Source organism: Nipponia nippon, unplaced genomic scaffold (assembly GCF_047370975.1).
Source record: "Nipponia nippon isolate SJK-2023a ecotype South Korea unplaced genomic scaffold, ASM4737097v1 scaffold_4, whole genome shotgun sequence".
NCBI classification, from domain to species: domain Eukaryota; kingdom Metazoa; phylum Chordata; class Aves; order Pelecaniformes; family Threskiornithidae; genus Nipponia; species Nipponia nippon.
Window position 1 is genome coordinate 64,772,735 of NW_028262358.1, and position 20,637 is coordinate 64,793,371.

The following is a 20,637-nucleotide window of genomic DNA, read 5'->3' on the forward strand; positions in this document are numbered from 1 at the left end:
GGCTGCGAGCTGGAAAGCGCTCGTTTGCCTCCGGGCTTCCCCCCGCGGACTTTTCTTCCACCGGAGTCGGAGCTCCCGCGGGGCCGGGGAGCAGCGGGAGAGCCCCGTCCGCCGCCTCCGCTCCGCTGCCCCCGCCAGGAGGAGGATTTTCGCTCGCGAAGGCGAACTCCGAGCGGCTCCCCGGGAAGCCCCCGGCAGCCGCGGCCAGCGCTCGGCAGGTGCTGCCGGCGCGGCGGGGGCTCGGCCCAGCCCGGCCCCGCCGGGCGGCGCGGGGGAACCGGGGGCGGCCGCCAGCGCCGGGCCGGGGCGGGGAGCCAACAAAGCGGCTGCCGAGGGCGCGCTGCCCCGACGGGGCCGGCCGGCACGGTGCCGCCCGCAGCGGGGGCGGGGTGACCGGGGCACCCGGCCCCCCTTCTCCGCGCACACACACGCAGCCACACACCCGCACGCACGCACACCCGCAGACACCCGCGCCCGGGCACACGCAGAGGCGGAGGCGGCCGCCGGTGCGCGGCGGGAGGATGCGGCGGCTGCGCCCCTGGGCGCTGGTGCTGGGCGGGCTGCTGTGTGCCGCCGCCGGGCCGCCGCCGGCCCGGAGCTACCCGCACAGCGCGGTGCTGGACGGGGCGGCCGCCTACCGCCTGCGCTGGGGCCGCCGCGGCAGCGCCCTCGCCTTCCGCCTGGAGGTGCGCACCCGCGGCTACGTGGGCTTCGGGCTCTCGGCCAGCGGCGGCATGGCCTCGGCCGACATCGTGGTGGGGGGCGTGGAGAGGGGCCAGCCCTACCTGCAGGTAAGGCCCGGCTCCTTCCCCTGCCGGGAGAGAGCGCTGCCGGCACCCCGCTCCCCGCCCCGCGTCCCGGCTCCTCTTTGTCCGCCCACCTTCCCCGCTCTCTCGGGACGCCCCTCTTTCCCTGCCCCTCTTTCCTTTGCAGCCTCCTCGCCCCTCATCTCCGTACCTCTTTGCCCCTTCCTTCCAGCTTTTTGGTTATTGCTCTTGTTCTGCCGTCCTCTCGCCCCGGAGGAGCTCTTCCTTTTCGGTCCGCTCCCTGCCAACCTTCCCTCTAAACTTCTACATGGGTTTCGTCAAAGGTGTCAGGTTTCCTTCCTCTTTATCCAGAAAATGCAACAGCCCTTTTCTCTCTCCTTGGGCACTCTCTCCCTGCGGCCCTCTGAGCCTAGACCCGAGGAGGAGAGGGGAGGGATGGCAGAGTGTCTCCCAGCGAGATGAGGCACCTTTTCCCTCACCCTGCCAAAAAGTGATGGAGCTTGGATGCCCTGGTGTCGCCTGAGCTTCCCCTTTGTAATCCCACTGGCACGAGGGCACGATCCCGCTAGCTTCCCAGCCTGCTGACGTACTCCTTGGCTGGGGCACGGCTGGTGCTGCTCCTCTCCTCGGTGTTCCTCCTCTCCTCACCTGGAGGTGTTTTGACCCAGATATTGAAAAGGACTTACAGAGTAACCGCTGGGGCTTCTGGTACTTGTCCTTGGTGTGGTGAAGCAACCTCAGAGAAGCCCAACTGTATCGGCGTAATTCTCTAGGTAGGTTTCTGCAGTTGTCTAGATATTGCCAGGGCTACAGCTGGGAACAGGAGTGTGGGACATGGGCTCCACTGGTGCTTCCAGCGAAGCATCCCCTCCAAGAGGCACCGGTAGCTGGTGGGGTAGGAGCTGTGAGAGGGGGAGGGACCCGCACCTTTGGTCCCCTCTCAGCGACCTGAGATCCAGCCTGGAGCAGTTGCTCTGGGGCCGGGGGAGCAGGGACACTGTGTCCCACGGGTGAGTGAAAGGGGAATCAGGCCCGGCATGACAACTTGTTGCCCCCAGTCGCCTGAATAATAACTTTTAAAGAAGCGATTCAAGAACAGAGCAACACCCAGTTGTTAGTATATGGTCTAGGAGAAGCTGTCTTTTCTTCGTTGTGTTAGAACTAGTTGATCTTTGAAGCTGCTGCTTAAATTTTGTGAGATTTTGCTTTAAGAATATGAATTTTTACCAACATTTCATCATAAGAAAACTAAATGCTTAATATCCTTCCCCTAATATTTACCAAGATTTCATAAAATCAAACCTTTTCTTTCTAGAAAAAGGGAGTTTTTAGCATAAATATTTCCTTTTTTTTTTTTCCTATTAGTTACCTGTGTGAACTTTAGGCAACTATTTGTTTTATCTAATTTCAGACTGATGATTTTCAGAATATTTTTTCCTCCATATTTCAAAATGAAGATAATTTTTCCAAAAACCTCAGTCTAAATAAATCACTAACAATAATAAAAAAATAACTATTCTGGTTATTAAGCAATGAGCTCTTAGCTCACAGAATGTAAGGCTTGCTGGAGCCTTACATTTCAGAAGATACACCTATTAACCATTAAAAGAAATACAAACTTTGTACTTGGTTAGTTCATAGATCCTGTTAGGGTGAAGCAAGCCTTTTAGAAAGGCACCCAAAGCTAGTGTAAAGACATCCAGTGACAAAGGATCCATCACTTCCCTTGATAGTTTTTGGCAATGGTGAGTCTTTGCTATTCCTGATTTCCAGTATTAGTTTATCTGGGTTCAGATTCCAGCTACGTATTTTTTCTACTGTATTAAAAAGTCTACTCCCCCCCATCCCGCCTCCATAAAGTTATTTATATGCTGCAATCAAATCACTCCTCAATTTTCTTTTGCATAAAATAAACAGATTGAGCTCTTTAAGCATCCCACTGCAGGACGTTTTCCCCAGCACTCAAAGCACTTTTGTGGCTCTTTTCAGCACCTCTCACAGGTTTTCAGCATCCTTTAAAAATGCCTTCATACAAATCACATTCTTCTTCCAAAGATTTTACTCACTGGCATCCCATGACAAATAGGGAAGGGAAAGGACTGTAGCAAGCACCTTCTGTTACAGAGCACCTGATGTTTTTCCTGAAGCACTAATTTAGCAGAGAACATCTGCTACGCTAAGTGCTATGAGTTATTTTGTTGCACTTTTGAGTAGGTAAGGCACAGAAGAAACACTTCTATCTGTTAAGCTTGCTTGCAGCCTGAGGTTTTCTCCATCTTCATTTTTTCTTCAGTTCTAGGCAGCAAGGTTTCTTTCTAAACAGGAATGACGTCTTTTCAAAAAGTTGCTCTGTTTAAATATTTCCGTACTTGCACCAACAAGGAAAGGCCAGAAACAAAGATGACAGAGAAACAAAATTTGTGCAAAAACTTCTTCTGGCCAGTCAGCGGAGATTGCTATAAAATGAATAACTTGTTCTAGAATGCTACTTCGATAATATCTAATTCTTCCCTTTACTGGACACACAAATACAGTCAATATTTTACAAACACGTTCTGTGTTAAGTGTATATCATCATCATTTACAGTATTTACTACTAAAAAAGAATTTTTCATAGATAGTACCCTTGAAAGTATGTGGTTTTATGCCTAGCTGCACTCTATAAAATATGTACACCCTATAATGAAAGAACTTACTTTTCTTTTCGGTTTTAGAAATATGTTTTTATTCCATGATCAACAGTCGGAAAATGTGCATCGTGGTCTAAACTCTTAGAAGGGTCGTTTTTTGGTTTCTTTGAAAGTTTTGAGATGCTTGTTCGTGGCCTGATTTTCAGAAGATGTTCTGAAACACCTTTATAGCCTTTCAAGTGGGCATTGAAATTGCTAGTCTCTTGGGAGAATTTAGCCTCTTCCCCCTCCCCCTTAAATTCTCTCTCCTCCTTTAAAAATAGAAAGTGTTCTTGGAGGAAAGAGTCCTCTTCTGAGAGCAAACATGTCCAGGTAGTTAGACTATAGCCGTCAGTAAAGGTAAAAGCAGATCCTCCTTAGTCTGTGGAAGATCGGTGTATTGAGGTAGAGGAAAACTTCCAGATAGTTTCCAGAGAAGAGAGAAAACATTTCCTCTGGCATTTATTCTTCATCCTCTCAGAGCAAGTAGATGCTGTGCCCACCATCAGCAGGCAGTGCTTTCCTTGAAAAAATCTGGTGACTCAAAGTTCTGGATATCTGAGATTGGGTTTTACTTTCTCAGTTTTTAGGTGTATCCTGAACTTGGGTGTAACGAGTTATTTGTTTTGGTTTGCTTTTCCGTGTTTGAGCTGTATTTAAGCTAAAAGGGTGTCTGGCATAATAAGCAAAGGCTAAGATGATTTGAAAGTCTGAGGTTTAGTTCTCTCTAAATATATCAAGGTGAAAAGTGTTTCGATGTCATGAGAGAAGAAAAATAAACCTTCCTGGTGTACCAGAGCAGTTTTTTGGAGAGCTGAATGATCAGAGAATTACACATTTACTATCCTAACATTTCAGAAGTCTGGTGTTTGGAATGGGAACCTAGACATATTTGGGGAGGATGTAGAGATCATAGCATGAATACATATATACATACATGCATAGCTTTACTGCATTGTCATGAGGGACACACCTCTACCAAGCAGAGGGAGAAAAAGAGGGAGATCAGTGAACAAATTATTCTGGCATGTTACTGAGAGCCCTGCGGTGGTGACAGAGTGGCAGATTATGCGGGGTTTGGGTGAGCATGTTTGAGACTGAGTAGAGGATACCAATGGGGGCTGGTGTTGGAAAGCTGGGAGCTGCCTTTGTCTCTATAGGGATAGGGTGTACTTGGAAGGAGAGTTCATACTTAGCAAAATGTTACCTTGAAATATTGCCATGGTCACTTGCAGCATGTGTTACTCTTCATAAAAGTTCTTGGGGCAGCCTCAGCTTTTGCATCTAGTTTTCTTTCCTCCTTTTTTTTTTCTTTCTTTTTTTCTTTTTTTTTTTTTTTTTTTAAATGCATCTCTTTTGTGCTTATGAATTGACACAGCATGCATTTTCATGCTAGACCCATGCCTTTTCCTTGGTCTCCACCCCTGTCTGGAACTGTGCATCCCCACCCACAGCACGTAGCTGCTGAGAGCCCCGTTTTGGGGAGAGTAATCCTCCTTGATGAATGCCTATTTTGTGCAAGTTATACAAGAGGGTTGCATTGTTCAAATCTTCTGTTGAACTTGCACAAAAATAGTCCCTACTCAGGGTGAATAGGGACTGTGTGTCACTAAAAAGTACTTTATTATTCATTACAGCCTTGCTTGTTAACTGTCACCCAAACTAAAGAATATCTGTTATCAAATGTATCCCATAGAGTTAGCTTAATTGCTCATAGGGAAGTACTTGGAAGAGATTTTAAAGGACAGAAAACAGTACGCATTCTCTGTACTTAACTATGCTGCTTTTAAGTGCACTCATGCCAACAGCAACAAAAGAAGTGTTTAGAAAACAACTTGAAAGGCACCAAGAGAAAGATGCAAAGTGAGTGCCACACTGACATATCTCAGTTGGGCTTTGTTGGAGGTATTTCATGCCTTTGGGCATGGGGGCAAAATCTCCAGATGACTAATGAGTCCCTCTTGGCTTCGATGTGGGGCATAAAGAGACACTCCAGTGTACATCTCCACTGGCTGGGTGCTTTGTAGTTCCCTTTCAGATTTACAATAGTTAGGACAAGGAAGCAACAGTTGGTGAACAAAAGATGAGAAGAATTCTGTAGCTCTTGTATTTTGCAGGCTTGGGGGGGGGGGCTGTTTTGCAAGGCTTTTTGATCTTTATAGTATTTTTTTCTTGCCCTTTGGATATTGGGAACACCAAGAAAATGAAATTTTCTTACCACTCCCCAAAAATAAGTACCTGGGGCAGGATGGAAATGTAGCCACCATGAGTGATGCAAAGGCTTAATATAATGGGGGAATGATTTCATTCTTGATATAAACAAGTATCTTAGAAGTAGGAGAGGGAGAGGGGAGATTTTTGAAGGCACATATAGAGATTTTGGGAACAAGTATCACTAATAATTGTGCTCAAAAATCCCGTAAGTGTTTTTAAAACTTCCTCATAATTGAAGTAATTAAAGTAATTAAAACAAGAAAACTTGTACTGGTTAAATGTGGCTCCAGTGTAAGGAATGTTCCTTGTGATACAGTATAGTTGAGATTGGATCACACAGTATCTCCTACTTAGAGGTTTTCTTCCCCTTAAAACACATTGCTACATGTTTTATCTAGTCTTTTTGTGTTAGGACAGCCTTTAATCTAGCTTTATAGCTTCTGATATAACTGGAATATAACCTCTTAAATCAACATTTATTCTTGATGTAAAGACTCGGATAGGTCCTTGGGACTGTGCTGCAAAGTCAAATTATCCATGCTGATAGGCGATGTCGTATTTCAACCTCTAACTGCTTGTGCTTCTTACACCTTTGTGTGGCAAGTTAGAGAGCTCTCCACATTTCAGTGTTTTTCATTTGTGTGTGGAGAAAGTGATATTTTTATATCTCCCAGGAATGCCACAGAAACCAAGGGGTGTCACTGCCGGCTGTAGGCTACTGGGAAGCTGCCCCGGGCAGCGTTTAACTAGATATAAGAAATACACTGAAGTGTATTCAAATGACTTGCAGTTTGAATGAGAAAAGACGTGTCTCTAAGTAAATAACTGTGTTTCATGTTTAAAAAATACACACCCTCTTTTTGCAAAGAAAATATATGTACATGTACACACACATACATGCGTTATCTCTTTCTGTAAATACACAAGTGGAAAATGCATGTCTATGTATATGTGTATGTCTGCATTTAAAATACAGACACACCCACTGTTATTTGTTATAGATAAAAATTTTCTGTCCTTGTTAAAGTTAGTAGTACAACTGAAGTAAATAAGCCACATTTACTCCAGTGTAATTCAGTTTAATTGGAATTGTACCGGGAATTGTGTATAGCTTCTCGGAACTGCCTGCATGAGTGAGATCCAGGCTTCCTAGCAAGAAGTGAATCACTTCATACTAATCTGCAGTTTAGGTAAAAATAAATAAATCCATCAGTAAATTAATTACAAACAGACTGCTCATAGGGCAGCAGCTGAACTTCCCGATCCCAGTTACTTTAGGAACTTCTTGCAACTGCTTGATTGCTGTTGCTGTACCCTTTCTGTGGATATTTTTTCATTTGGGGCCAATCCCAAGATTGGATCAGTCAACTGGAATGCTCTCAAGGTATTCTTATACTGGGCAGTGGTGCTTTCAGACTCCTGCTTCGTGTTAGTTTTCTGTGGGTGGGCTCTGTTTTTCCCTAACATAAGAACATAGTAAGATCTTTGCCTGAAACTCAAGCTGAAATTTATTTGAGGTCGCAAAAAAGTTTGGTTTGCTTGTTTGTAAACTCATGCTCTGTTTGCTTCTTGCCAAATACAATGTAAAAGCAGCTTCTTTTTGGTGGTAACATCCAGTGTGTGTTGGAACCATGAGGAGCAGGATTCCATCTAAGTTGAATGCAACAATAAAAGAGAAATGTTAACCACAGTTTTTGGGTTTTTTTTTTTGAAACCCAGAAAGGCATAGCTTGGTGCTTGTTTCAAACAAATGTTTTGGTCAGTTCTTTTGCGTACTGTAGCAATTTATCCATCCTATTTATACTCAGATAGATCCCCTCCTGTGCCAACTTTCATCTTGCTTACAACTTCCCGATTCCTTTTGCCAAACTTGTCTTCAGCCCTGGTCTTAGACATCAGTTTCGTAGCTTGGGGATGTTCAAAACTCCATGGGTTGGCTACAGACCATAGGTGAGGACTAGTTGCAACACAGCTTGTTTTTCCCCTCATTTCCCATTCCTGGCTTGTCCCTTTACTTGCTTGTAAGCGTTAAATTGCTGCCGAAATGGAAGCGATCTCCCAGTTAGAGAAGGGCAACGTGCATAAATCCCGGCTGCAGAGCTGCTCGCAAGCCAAGTCTGCAAGGCGATTGCTGGACGGGGCCACAGTTTGAGAGTCATTTTATGCTTCTTGAGGTTGAAAGGTGCTGTATATAATTTAGGATGGGAAACGGATATCATAAACAAAACAATCTTGTACATTGTAAAGATCTGGGGAGGGAGTCCCATAAACACCTGTTCAAGTCTGCAATGACAGCTGGTGGTGCTTTCGGGGTCAGGCTTCCCTCTGCAGCTGTGCTTACATTCTTGAAGGAGAAACCAGCCTCTTTTCACATCCTTAAGGAATCATTCTCCCTGACTGGTTGTAGAGCAGCAATCAGAAACCATATATGCCGCAAAACATTTTTTTTAAGAAAGAAGTTAATGGGATCTGAAAAACAGTATAACATGATCGGCTTCACATCTGGAAAAGAACATAAAATAACTTGTACTGTCAGGAAGATTTTTCATTTTCCATATGTTGTTTAAACTTCTAGGTAATGTGAGGAAGGAGATATCTAATTATTTGACTGATTGCACAACTTAGTCCAGAGTTTAAAATGCCATTTTATGCAATATTATCAAAGGGAGTACAGAAACTTTAAATGTTTCACATGTAAACAGTTTGCATAAGCAAATTCTGAAATAAAAAAATAACATCTTTGTTATTACGTAGCATGACCAATAACACTTCTGAAAATGTTAAAACGAACACACACTATTTAAATAACCAAAATAAGATAGTCATGCTAGAAAAATATAGTAGTTTCACCCTTATCTTCTCTTTCTGGAATGCTTACACTTCTGTAAAGTTTGTGTGAAACTTTAAAACTTTATCTTCATTTAACATATGATATATACTTTTGTGTGTATAAGAAACTGAAGAATCAGGATGCAAGTGCCGAATCGGTACATAAATCCATGTTGTCAGGTTTGTGCTGTGAGTGTTTCAGAAATTCAGTTTTAAGGACTCGATAATTATTGCACATCTCTGCTGGGACTCCATGAAATTCAGGGGGACTTAGATCAGTATAATCTGTCCTACAAAAGACACAGGCTTTCTAGCTAACTGTATGGGATGGCAACACCAAATCTGTGTAAAAGAGGTCGCCACATTAGAGCCTTTTCCCACTCGGTAGGAAGAATAAACTGTTCCAATACAAGGCACATTTCAGACCATCTGTGATAGTCATCGAAATACTGTAATTCTGTTCATGAAAATGTCACACTCCTTTCTCTACAGAATTAAATGAGTGAAACTTGTGAATTTAGATAAGTTCTGTAGTCTGGCCCCGAGAGACTTTCGAACCGTATTTAGATATCCTCAGTTCAGCTGGAGCCCAGATGCCTAACGTCCCCTCTCTGGCCTCTGGTGGATCCATCCTCTGTGCTGTCTTTTGGCCATATAAGTCACTTTTCAAAGGCCTTCAGAGGTACCCAGCTTCCTCCTTTGACTAGACACAAGGACTTAAATGGAGTGTAGCCTGTCCAAATGTGGTGGCTTTGATTGCATTTGTACCATAGGAGCAGGACTTTGATTTATTTTTATTTTTCTACTCTGAAAGGACACATAGGAAATGTATAAAGATACAGACATATATCTATATAGATATATCTACAACTAACTTTTTCTTACTTTTCCAAGATGCTGCTGAAAAAGATGCAGCATTGCAGTTTGTCAATGTGTCTTCATTTTTTATAACCTCCTTTTGTTCATTACGTTTTGTACAGAAACACATGTCTTAAAGGCTTTTAAGCTCTGATGAGTAAATTGAGCAAAGTCTTCATAGTTTGACTTAAAATCTTCTCTGTGAAGAGAAAGAGATCAGTATGTTTCCTTGGCAATGTGGCCTTGTTTTGTTTTAAAACTGGTAAACAAACCTTTTTGATGTGAGAGGTTGAGCAGTCAAATCCTGAGCTGTTCAGAAATTTTTTTTGTTACATTATTTGATTTTATTTTTGTGATGAACACCTGGATAATTTTCAACAAAGGAAATAAAAATAGTAATGGAGGCAGTTCGCTAACTCCTAAATAGCTCCTGGCAAGCATACTCACACTTGATTCCTCTGGGGCAGTCCCACTGCACTCAGTGGAGTTGTAGGATTTGGGGAATAAATGGACATCTCTGTCTTCCTGGGCACTACATAAATTTGCTTCCCAGGTATTCTCAGCACCCTGGTATTCAAGGGCTGTTTCAAGGTGGCCTGTATCAGGCAGAGAAAGTAAGTAGGGACAAGGAATTCATTACTTCACAGAAATTTTCACATGGGAAAGATTAACATTAGTTGGTCAGATTAGCATCTACCCACAAAATAATTTAAGGTGAGTCGCTGAGCGAGGTGCTGCTCAGCATTGACAGCAGGGGTAGGCAGCAAGTGCCCGGGCAGGCAGCGCTGAGAGCGCCCAGTGCAGTGGTCCTCTCCTGGGGCCTGGCCTTTGGGACCACCTTCCCCAAAGCATTCGCTGGGAACCACAGCACGAGCGCCTCGCAGTGAGCCAGTGCTGTGACCTGTCTTTGACTGTCATCCAGGCAAGTGAAATAATTACACTGACAATCACGTTATCAAGGCACATCTGAGCTAATACCTTAATTGCACAACTTCTTCGAGTTATTTTTGCATTCTCCCCGCGGGCTCATGGAAGTCAGGGCTATATTACAAGAGGTATTTTTGGTTACGGCTGTGTCCTCTAGACTTGTTAAGAAATGGTGAAGTTTACCAGCAAAATATTTGAGCATGCACGCCTAACTTAGCTTCACATTTTTGAGCTTTCCTTCACCGCGGTTTCAGGCAAAGACTTTCAACCTGTTTACATGAGGAAAAGCTAGTGTTGAATTTGTATTCCTAATAATTCAATGTGTGGGTGATTATTCTAATACAAGGGTGCTTTCCTCCAATTGAATGTAACATTTCAGCAAAGATATCACACTTTAATAAAAGCTGATGTTCACAAGGTTACATTTCTCGTCCAGACAAGTCCTTACTATTTTTAAGATGGAAGCAGAGATTCCACAGAGGAGTGTTTTCAGAACAGGGACGGTATTGCATGTAGATGTACACTGCCTCTTTCCAAGCTCTGTTGCAGGATTAAAGTGGAGCGTTTGGATCCCATAAAGTACCCGTCTTCAAGTGCCATCCCAGAACAGGCCCATTATTTCCCTCTGGAAAAGCAAATCCAAAATTCTTTCTCTAAACAAACATAACTCATCAGTTCCCTTTCTTTCAGCATACAACTTCAGGTCCCAGACTCCTCTTTTGCTTTTTTGGTGATTATTTTTCTATGTGTGTATTCTTTCACATATCTACTCATTCATTTGTAGTCATAAGAAGCGCTGACAGGAAAAAGAAGGGCTCTTTTTTGGTACCTTTCAAAATTTTTGAAATTTAGATTTGTTCCAGAACTGAAAAAATCCAAACTGTTTCAGTAGCTTTGGTAAGACAGAATTAAATCTGAATATTTTCATACTGATAAAAAATAGTCAGCTTTTTACCCTTTTCTTCCTTGAAACTGCATCATGACTGAGAGAATTTTATACAAATTTTCATTCAAATTAATATACCTTAATGAAATGTTTGGGCATGCAGTTAGTTGTGCATCTATAAAAGGCAGACCAGCTTGTGAACTCTGACTGGTGTGCATGTGGTCTCTTGCACACACACAGATTTCTAGGGTGGGGTTAAGCTTAAGATTACAGCTCCTAAATGATCCTTTAGTGAATTAATAAGGTATCAGGTACTTTTGCTGGTATCAAAATACTTGGACGTAACATTTTACAGTCTTTCAGCTTGGCTACCTCCACTTTAACAAAAGGGAAAAGCTAGAAATATCTCTAAAAGTTAATGGAGGTGCAAATAGCTACAGAAGTAAATGCCTTCTAGGAACAGCCGGAGCTGCATTATTCTGCAAGGGTGCTGCACAATTAATGGTGTCTGCCTGTAGCCTGTTTGGCATGAGAAATATATCTATTAGTTAAAAGCCCCCCTCCTGATCCCAAACTGGGCAGAAACAGTCTAAACCTCAAAGGTGGGTGACCGGAGGAGGTGCATCTGAGGTGGTGGCAAGCCCTTTCCAGGTGGCTGGGGTGGGAGGGGAGGGAGAGCTGGGTCCCAGCTGCGTGGGGCCACAGGAATTTGGGGTGAGGAGGTTAATGACCCGGCATTGCTGCAGATGCTCTTCCATTGTACCGTGCCTCTGCTGAACCCCAGACGGGGAGCGTCTTTCTTACAAACAGCTCCCCCCGCCCCCAAAACCCCAACCCAACCTCAACCCAACACCTTTTGTGTGAACTGAGCACTTTCTGTGCTAGTTAAGCCATAGGGTTTCTGGTTCTAGTCGTTGTTCATTCAAGAGGTTTGCTTTTTGTGGGGAAGAAAAAAGAAAGAAAAAGTTGTGTTGATGTGACTACTAAGTGAAATTCGTTCTCTCTGTAATTTCCCCTGAAGTTCATGACACCCCAGTCATGATAAATTAGGCTTCTTGGTTGTTGGGTACAGCCTTTATTTCTGCTGTTACGTACAGGCAGCATGTTATTAAAGTTGCTCAAGACATTCTTTAAGCTGCTTATCAAGGAGACTTGCTTTCCTGAAGATTTTTAATCAAAAAAATGTTCCGTGTCACCGCAAATTTATCATTTGATACAAAACTATGATACTTCAACATTTTACATAAAGATGTGTTTTAAGAGGCTTCAGTATTGGACATAAAGTTTTATTTTTAATTTAATATTAGATCCTAATAATGGCCCACCTTTTATTTTTGACAGGATTATTTTACGGATGAAAACAGAGTACTTAAAAAGGACCCTCAACAGGATTACCATCTGGAATATGCCATGGAGAACAGCACACATACAGTATTGGCTTTTAGCAGAGAACTGCACACTTGTGATACAAACGACAAAAGCATAACGGTAAGAGGCTCTGCCTATATGTAGAGAGATGAAGTAATTACTACAGGCCAAATGTATATGTGGTTATGAAGCTGGTTATTAAAATCTCATCTTAGTAAAAGGACAGAATTAGAGAAATTCACTTTCCAAAACATCTGTTTGGTCAACTTGAATTAACCATGTAAAATACTTGTGCTAGTTTTATTAAGCTCTTATATTTTAATTTCAGCTTTCTTGGTCCTTCTACTTTAATGCATTGTGTTCTCTGATTTCTAACACACCAAGTGAACACAGGATTGAAACAGGTACCTCTGGGCCATCAAGTCCCATATCCCACAGTTATAATCATTCCAGAGATGCCAACTTGAGAAACACTTTTTATGTCTTACACTAACTTGTAATTGATCTTAAAGATAGACTTTTTGAAAAGTTTGGAGCGGATATATTTAAAGTATGTATTTGTTTTATTTCTTTATTCAAAATTAAGAAGTTGAAGATTTTTGTGATAAAACATGGTAAAATACTTTTTGTGTTTAAATTCTTCTGTTGCCCTGGGGACTGCTGTACTGTTTCCTAAGCATAATTTTAAATTATATGAAGTTGACGACTTCTGTATTGGAAATGACAGATAGGTTAGAGAGGTTTGCAAGACTTTCTATGCTTTGGCTTGTTTACTACTCATTTTGGAAGCATTGCTACAGTAGTTCAACATTATTTTCATTATCTATGTTTTCACAATATACGCAATAATAACAACATGAGGAGCTGAAAGGTGCAGGAAGCAAACCACAGCTGTATAAACTGCTAGATTTCCAGGCAGTCAATAGATCTATGGTTTTCGCACCTGCTCCAAATTCTCAGTGTAATTTAACATTCTGGGACACTTCAGGATTTATTAGAGTACTTTGTCTCAAGGGTGATTATTGCAATCTGAGAATGGTTTACAGAGAATTGATCTGTGCTGTGGCTGTAGATTGATTTTTAAGATGTAAATCTGTTCTGTAATTGAATGTCTATCTTCCCTAGCACGTAAGAACAGCAGTTCACTGAAGGTATTCACATCTTTACAGAGCTGAGCCTGAAAAATGTTTTTGGGGGAAACCTTCTGATTGCTGGCCAAATAAGTGACCGCTCTAGAAAAACCTTTTTCATGTGTTTATTTGGTTACCTCTTTATGAGTCTGTTCTGCTCTTTGCAGTTATGATTTAAATTCACGACATTAATGAAGGAATCTATCAGAGAGAGATTCAACTTCTGCGTATCTCCAATGAACTCTATGAGTATAAAACATTATTAATTTTAAAGGCAAAATTGCGTCAGTAGGTGACTGCTCCTCTGGTATACATTGTTGTTGTTCAAATACAGCAACACCTACATCATACCTATCATAGGAATTATGTGAACTATGTAAGGAAGATATTGTTCCTATTCCTTATGGACTTTTTGGTTTGTTTGGTTTTTTTTGTTTTGTTTTGTTTGTTTGTTTTTTTTCAGGAGAGCACAGTGCGGGTAATATGGGCCTACCACCACAAAGACATGGGAGAAGCAGGTCAAAATTACCATGGGTCTAACCGTGGTACAAAGAGTCTACGTCTACTGAATCCTGAGAAAGAAGAAGTCTTATCTGCCTCTTTGCCATACTTTGATTTGACAAACAAAGACGTAAGTTACGCTGGGTTTTGGGTTTATGTGGAGATGGGGATAAGGTAGCAGCCAAAGCTGTGGGCTTATGCAACAAGGTAATGTGACTTTTATAATATTGTGTTCTTGCCCTTTTCATTAAGACAGGTGCCTGTACCAGACAAGGATACAACATATTGGTGCCAAATGTTTAAGATTCCTGTACAACATGAAAAGCATCACGTGACAAAGGTGAGCAATTCTGACTGAGCAAATTTAGAGGAGCGCAGATAACGATTGCTCTTCAAATCAATTATTGCACTTTCAAAATTTGTTTCAATACTTACTGGAATGAAAACAAGACCTCTTGTCTGTCTTCACAAACATGGGTCAAGTGTACGTGTATGTGTGCCCAGGATCTGATTCTGGCGTGCCCTGACAACCGGCATGTGCAGTGACAGAGCCCCTTTCTTCTCATACGTCCTCTCTCCCTTAAGAAAATGAGGTTGAAAATCATTTCTGTTCATAAACATTTTTGGCAAAGACTAAGTAAAACCATGTTCCATCAAGTTTCTACTTTTATATAAGAATGTCATTAATTTCTTTTAACGGAGAGTAACTTTAGATTAAAAAATAATTAGATGGTGAAGTTTGTTCAAATAAAGGGGCAGGTTCTTATTTGATTCCAATCACCTTTTTTGCAATGACCGCAGTGGTTATGCCACATTATATCATGTGAGCACAGACTGCATTATCTTCAGCTGTGTAAAAGCCAAATATTATGAAAAAAGAGATGGATGTTGTAGTTTATTTAAAAATTATTCAAAGTGTATAAACATCTACACAAGGTTCAGCAGGATCCAAGGTGATTTCAAAACCCACATGCATAAATATGTTTTCATATAACACATTTTCTAAGTTCTCTTTCAGTTTGGAACTGAAAGCTTAAGAGTGCTGGGGGAAAGATGGTTCTCACATTCCTTCCCAGAAGCAATATACTGAAGACCTCCTAAAAGAGCAGCTTCCTGTTATTGTTCTAGACTGCTTGAGATAGCATAGTGAGATAACTCTGGCCCTCATTTTTATCTTTCTTTGAACCCATCAATGATTTAAAGTATACAATTCTATTCCGTTTTTTGGATTATTGTCAGTCATATTTCTCCAGTGCATTCAGTAAACCTGAAATTTTAAATTAACTCAGACAATTTAACGTGATCTCCAGTGTATGTCTGAGAAATACGTATAGTTATTCTGAAATATTGTGGGTTTCTGCACTTTATCAGAATGAAGAATTGCAAGGTCCACATTTCTGCCTTCAGGTACTTGATCTGTAATCACATTTGAAATTTGTGACAGCTACTTTCACAGATCTGCATGAAAAGCAGAATTTGCTTGTAATACAGTATATATGTCAGGATTCCTAGCTTTCTGCTTTCAACTGAGAGAGCTTCAAAATGGTAGTATCAGAATTATGCTTTCCATGTTAAGTTTAGTGGAAGTTGTAGATACCTGCTGTTCTGCTAAAAAGTTATCGGAGCTATTTATTATTTATATTTTCTGAACTTCTTTTTAAATGTTTTGCCTGACTGCACATACGGTTATTAATTTTTTTAAAAAATTGTGGTTGGTTGAAGCTAAAACATGATTTTAGCTCAGAAATACATTGACTAATTTTTCAGAATAGTTTTATATTCTTTATTTTTACGATGATGTATAAAGAATATTATAATTTTAGAAATCATATTTTGAAATCAGTAATTTATTTAGTTTTTTATAAAGTTAAAGATTAGAGTAAAATCCTCAGTGATTTTTCGCCTTCAGAAAAGCAAACAAATTTCATCTTGCCACTTAAAAAATGTTTAAAGAGAGAAAAATGATTACAAAAAGAGAGAAGAATTATGTAGGAACACTTCCTTAGCATTTGTTTTCAGGGACACAACTTATTTTTTCATATACGTGACTTTTGTACATGGCACACAGAGGTTTGTTGTGGAATTGTATCTATGCACTCTTGCAAACTGATTAAACATTTCCTGAAGCCCACTGATACACAAAGGATGGGACTTATGGCTACTCAGGAGGGTATTAGCTATGCAAACAAAGATTTAATTTCACAAAGCGGAGGACAGATGAATTATTTGGCCTGATCAAACTGTCTGCGTTAGTTAAGTACTTACATAGATGTTGATTCTGGATACCTTCTGTAACACCATTTTTATACAAACCTACACATCTCATTTTTACAGACAGAAAAAAAAAAGTTTAGAAAATGGTACAAATTTGTCTCAAGTATAATTCAGTCTACTTAAGTAGTGCACATGTGAGCTGACTTTGGCCATTTCTGCCCTCCTGTATGGTTTTGTGGAGCACTGAAGTGCAGTTCAGCTCTTGTTGGACAATGTGTGCCACCAACACCATGGAAATGTGTACACTTAGCTGTGCGTACGTGTAAATCTGCTGGTGATCTGGAGTCTGAAGTAGGTGCAACAGCCACAATAAGAATTTTTTTGATACTGTTCATCTGTTCTCTGTCATTCCTTTCTTCTTGAAAATTGCTCTGAGCATTTTATAGTAATGTGTTTTTTAAAACATCAGCTTCATCAGGAAAGCACAATATTTTAATGAATGAAACTTTCTGAGAAAAAATTAGACCTATCATTAAAGGTAGAGGCCAAGACATTTAATCATCTCTGGTTAACAAATGCCAGATTCTGAATCTAGGTTCTGAATTAAAAAGGATTTTTTAACTTCCATTGACCACACATTATTTTAAAAAAGAGTACCTCTATGCTGTCAGGCAGAACACATTCAAAGCATTTACAAATATATTTTGTAAATATAATCTAGTGGTGCAACAGCTGGGTAAGTGATAACACTTGGTCTTAGGGTGCGTCTACAGTAGTGTTTTAGTTTGGATGAGAAGCACACTTTTGAAGCGAATCTTCAAGTTACTCTTGCTTACTTCGGCGTGGTTACTGCCATGGAACAGTCGTGGATCTTGTGAACTGAATCCCTTTGAGTGCAACTCAACAGGAGGTTGTGCTCCCGGAGCACAACAGAAGTCTCCCAGGTGGAAATGGGCCCTTGGTCCATGGGACCAGACCGGAGTTTGTACAAATAAAACATTTCTGATGCTGGATAGTGTGGATGTCAGGACCACATCCTTTTCCTCTTTTGTGCTTTTTTTTCCTCATGGAAAAAACGTCCCCCAAACTGAATGACTCCCTGGATGATGGGAAGCTGTTATGCAGATATCCCTATATACTGCCTTTGCTTTCCGGGTAGCTCAGGCACGGTCATCCACCTGATTGCTTGCACAAGCAAGCTGTTGATTTGAAGTGAATCAAAAGGCTTGTTTGAGTAATGATTGGAAGGTCTGGGTTCTTCTCTTAGCACAAGGTGAAGAAAGAACTACCATAAGAGATCTCAAAATCAGTCGAAGGTAGATTATGTAAGAACTTATGTCTTTTTTTTCTCTTTACATAATATTCCTGCTACTTTCCAAGAACCTCAGGTGATGAGAAACAGCATATTTTCATTGACTGTTCTTGATCAAGCTACACTACGTGACATGTAAATTGTGCAAGAGATAAGACTGTAATCTTGCGTTCATCTCATAGGTAGAATAAGGACATGGATAAGTAATTTCTCCTTATGCTGCATTTACCAATGGAGAACAGAGCTTCACTGCAATAACGGGGCACCCAGCCAGGGTTAGGGCTTCTCTGTTTAATCTTCCTTTGTTTCACATCTCTTGCAACTTCTTCCCTAGGGAAGAGATTGTGTCTTCCTACATGTCTCTACAATGCCTTCTGTTACGAGATCTTCTCTGATGCCTCTGGGAACTCCTGGAGAAATAACTCATAGTGACATTATGCCTACTAAGAAATAAACCAAAATAAGATGATTTCTCAATAGCTGAGCATAATAGTGATGAGTTACCCCGATTACAACCAACACCAGTCACCGAGCTGGTTTTGTGACTCTGATGGAGTACATCACTCCTCAACTTCAAGCTGCCTACCTGGCTGAGCGGTGGCTGCTTGAAAATTTATTAAACTTCTACAGGTTTTTCCTCACGTGTTTTTTGTTAGCAGAGCCAATTATCAGGGTAATAGGTCAATTTTGAAAATAACAATATGCGGAACAGATGAAAAAGTTTGCTTGCAGGTAATCACAGGCAATCATCTTTCTTCAAGCCAGCTGTTTGCAGGATGGCTCCACAGTGGTCCTGGAGTGGTGGACCCTACCTGCTCTTCGCATGGGAGAGTGCACATCACCGCCTGGCTGCAGAATCCTCCTGCAGCTACATGTGCATTGGCCTGTTTTGCTGCTTTGAGCTTCAGGCTGTGGTATGTGCCCCAGGCTTAGTACCCCACAGGGATTTTTACTTTTCTCACAGACAGAAGTTAGCCGGGAGCTTTCTCAGAAGTAGCTTTCTTAGGAAAAAAGCATTCCACTTATTAGCCTAGACTTTCTGAAGATGGGTTTAAGGTTATTTCTTGCTAGGATTTTTGCAGTTCTCTGTAACTATCATTATTCTAACTGTTCCTGAATGTGCCTCTTAATTGCATCCCTAAAGTTCTCTGGTTTCACTGACTGCACCTGGGGAAGGACCTCTGCTCTGGCAGGACCTCTCAGAGGGAGGGAGGGACCTGCTGGTAGAGCAGATGCACAGGCATGTCTATGCATTGACCTCTGCGTGGAAAGGTTTCTATATCTCCCTGCTGAAGCCACGCTGAGGGCAGATCCTCGGGTGTGGAGAGCCCTTTCAGGCAGAGTCACTGCTGCGCCAGGGCTGGGAGCCGGGGCTTGCAGAGTGAGAGGTGTTTGCCCAGAGGAGCATGCGCTGAAAAGGGGAGTCTCTGCAGCACCCTCCCTCTTGTAAACTGCGTGTTTTAAAAGTCTCTTTCTTATCGCTCTTTTGGTTTAAAAAAAAAAAGTTATTCAGTGGCAGCACACTGGAGCTTCTGAGATCCTTTAATTCTTGTAACATCAAGATGCCTGATTTTCATGATTTTCAGTGTGCACAGATATGTGTGCTGACACGTCCCTCTCTACTTCAACAGTTTGTAAGACTATTTGTTTATGATTGTTTTTTTCTGGCTATTTGCCGAATTAATTTTTTTCTTACTATGAGCTGGCATCATGCAGATGTTTACCAGCAGCATGAAAGTGAAAATTTGTTTCACTTTCATGAGAAATACTTCCCAGTATTTTGGTAAATACAGCTTTTACTGTATGTTCAAAGCTTGTTTTTACTGCTCTTTCTACTTGTGGTTCTACAGATACAGCTTTTTTTTTTATTACTGTCTTTAGCTTTGGTTTCAATACTCCATGTCTTCCATTTGTTTAATTTAATTGTATTGCTTATTAATGTAACTGCATATGCTAAAGGTTCATTACTTTGGCTTTGCATTAACCGTAGGTCTCCCATGTGCTCCACTCTTTTTTGCACTGCAATTAAAAAACCTTGAGATACAGTATTTCCTTTACCGTCTCTGGATTTTCAGTGAATTCTCTATAACTGTGGTCTCCCACTACACCTGACAAATTGTTTAATGCTGTGTGTAAACTTCTGAAAATTTACAGTATTTACTGGTGAAGGAACGGTATGTATATTCTACATGCCAGATGTGCCATAATAGATTTGCATGAAGATTTTTAGCTTCAGTGTATAGCATGTCCATGCTAGTTTCAACACTCTGTAAACATTTTCCCTCTTTATTTTCTTAGTTTCTTTGAAATATACTGTGTTTTCCTCAGGGCAAGTAGTTCCCTGGGCTTCAGTAGTAATAATCCCATAGACAAAACATGTTGGACACTGAATTTCACTATTAAGACTAGGAAAAACAGTTTATGTAAAATAACAAATACAATTGGGTAGTAGGGTCATTTTCGCTGTATCTACATGTCTTTTCTCTAAGAATTACTCATTTTCCTATAGTTCCAAACTTTCTGGGTTTTTTTGAAACTAGTATAGTCAGAGAAATACTGGCAGAAAGGCTGTGATGCGGCTGTGCTCAAGAGCATAAAATACTTCAGATTCTGTAAGACATCTTCTTTAATGGGACACCCAGTTTTAGAGGGCATTTGGTGTTGGAAAGGAGGACAGTAGGTTGCATTTTGTAAGCTCTTAAATGTTTGGATGCCTGTATAAAGCACTCCTTCCATGTGTGTTATTTGAACCTGCTTATCAGAACGGAGTGAGCAGGTTTAGAGCTGCTGAAATGGGGAAGAAGCCTCATGCTGGGGATTAGACTATGTGGCCAAAATTCAGTATCTCTTAAGTATACCTCATGCATACTAAATTAAACTCGGGCAACATATTAAAGACAGTAAATTTCCAACCATGGAAATGGTTGGAACCATGGGCTTCCTCTCATCTAACTTGACTTAT

The 20,637-nt window shown here is 41.3% G+C and overlaps 1 protein-coding gene across 1 annotated transcript in view; it reads left to right on the plus strand.

The window, feature by feature from the left end:
- The first annotated feature begins 439 nt into the window (after positions 1-439).
- MOXD1 (monooxygenase DBH like 1) overlaps positions 440-20,637 on the plus strand; it is a 50,911-nt gene continuing 30,713 nt past the window's right edge. Inside the window, exons 1-4 of the mRNA XM_087775663.1 lie at positions 440-791; positions 12,492-12,638; positions 14,112-14,279; positions 14,406-14,489. Coding sequence (XP_087631789.1) covers positions 522-791; positions 12,492-12,638; positions 14,112-14,279; positions 14,406-14,489 — 669 coding nt within the window. The 5' untranslated portion in view covers positions 440-521. The remainder of the gene's footprint in view (positions 792-12,491; positions 12,639-14,111; positions 14,280-14,405; positions 14,490-20,637) is intronic.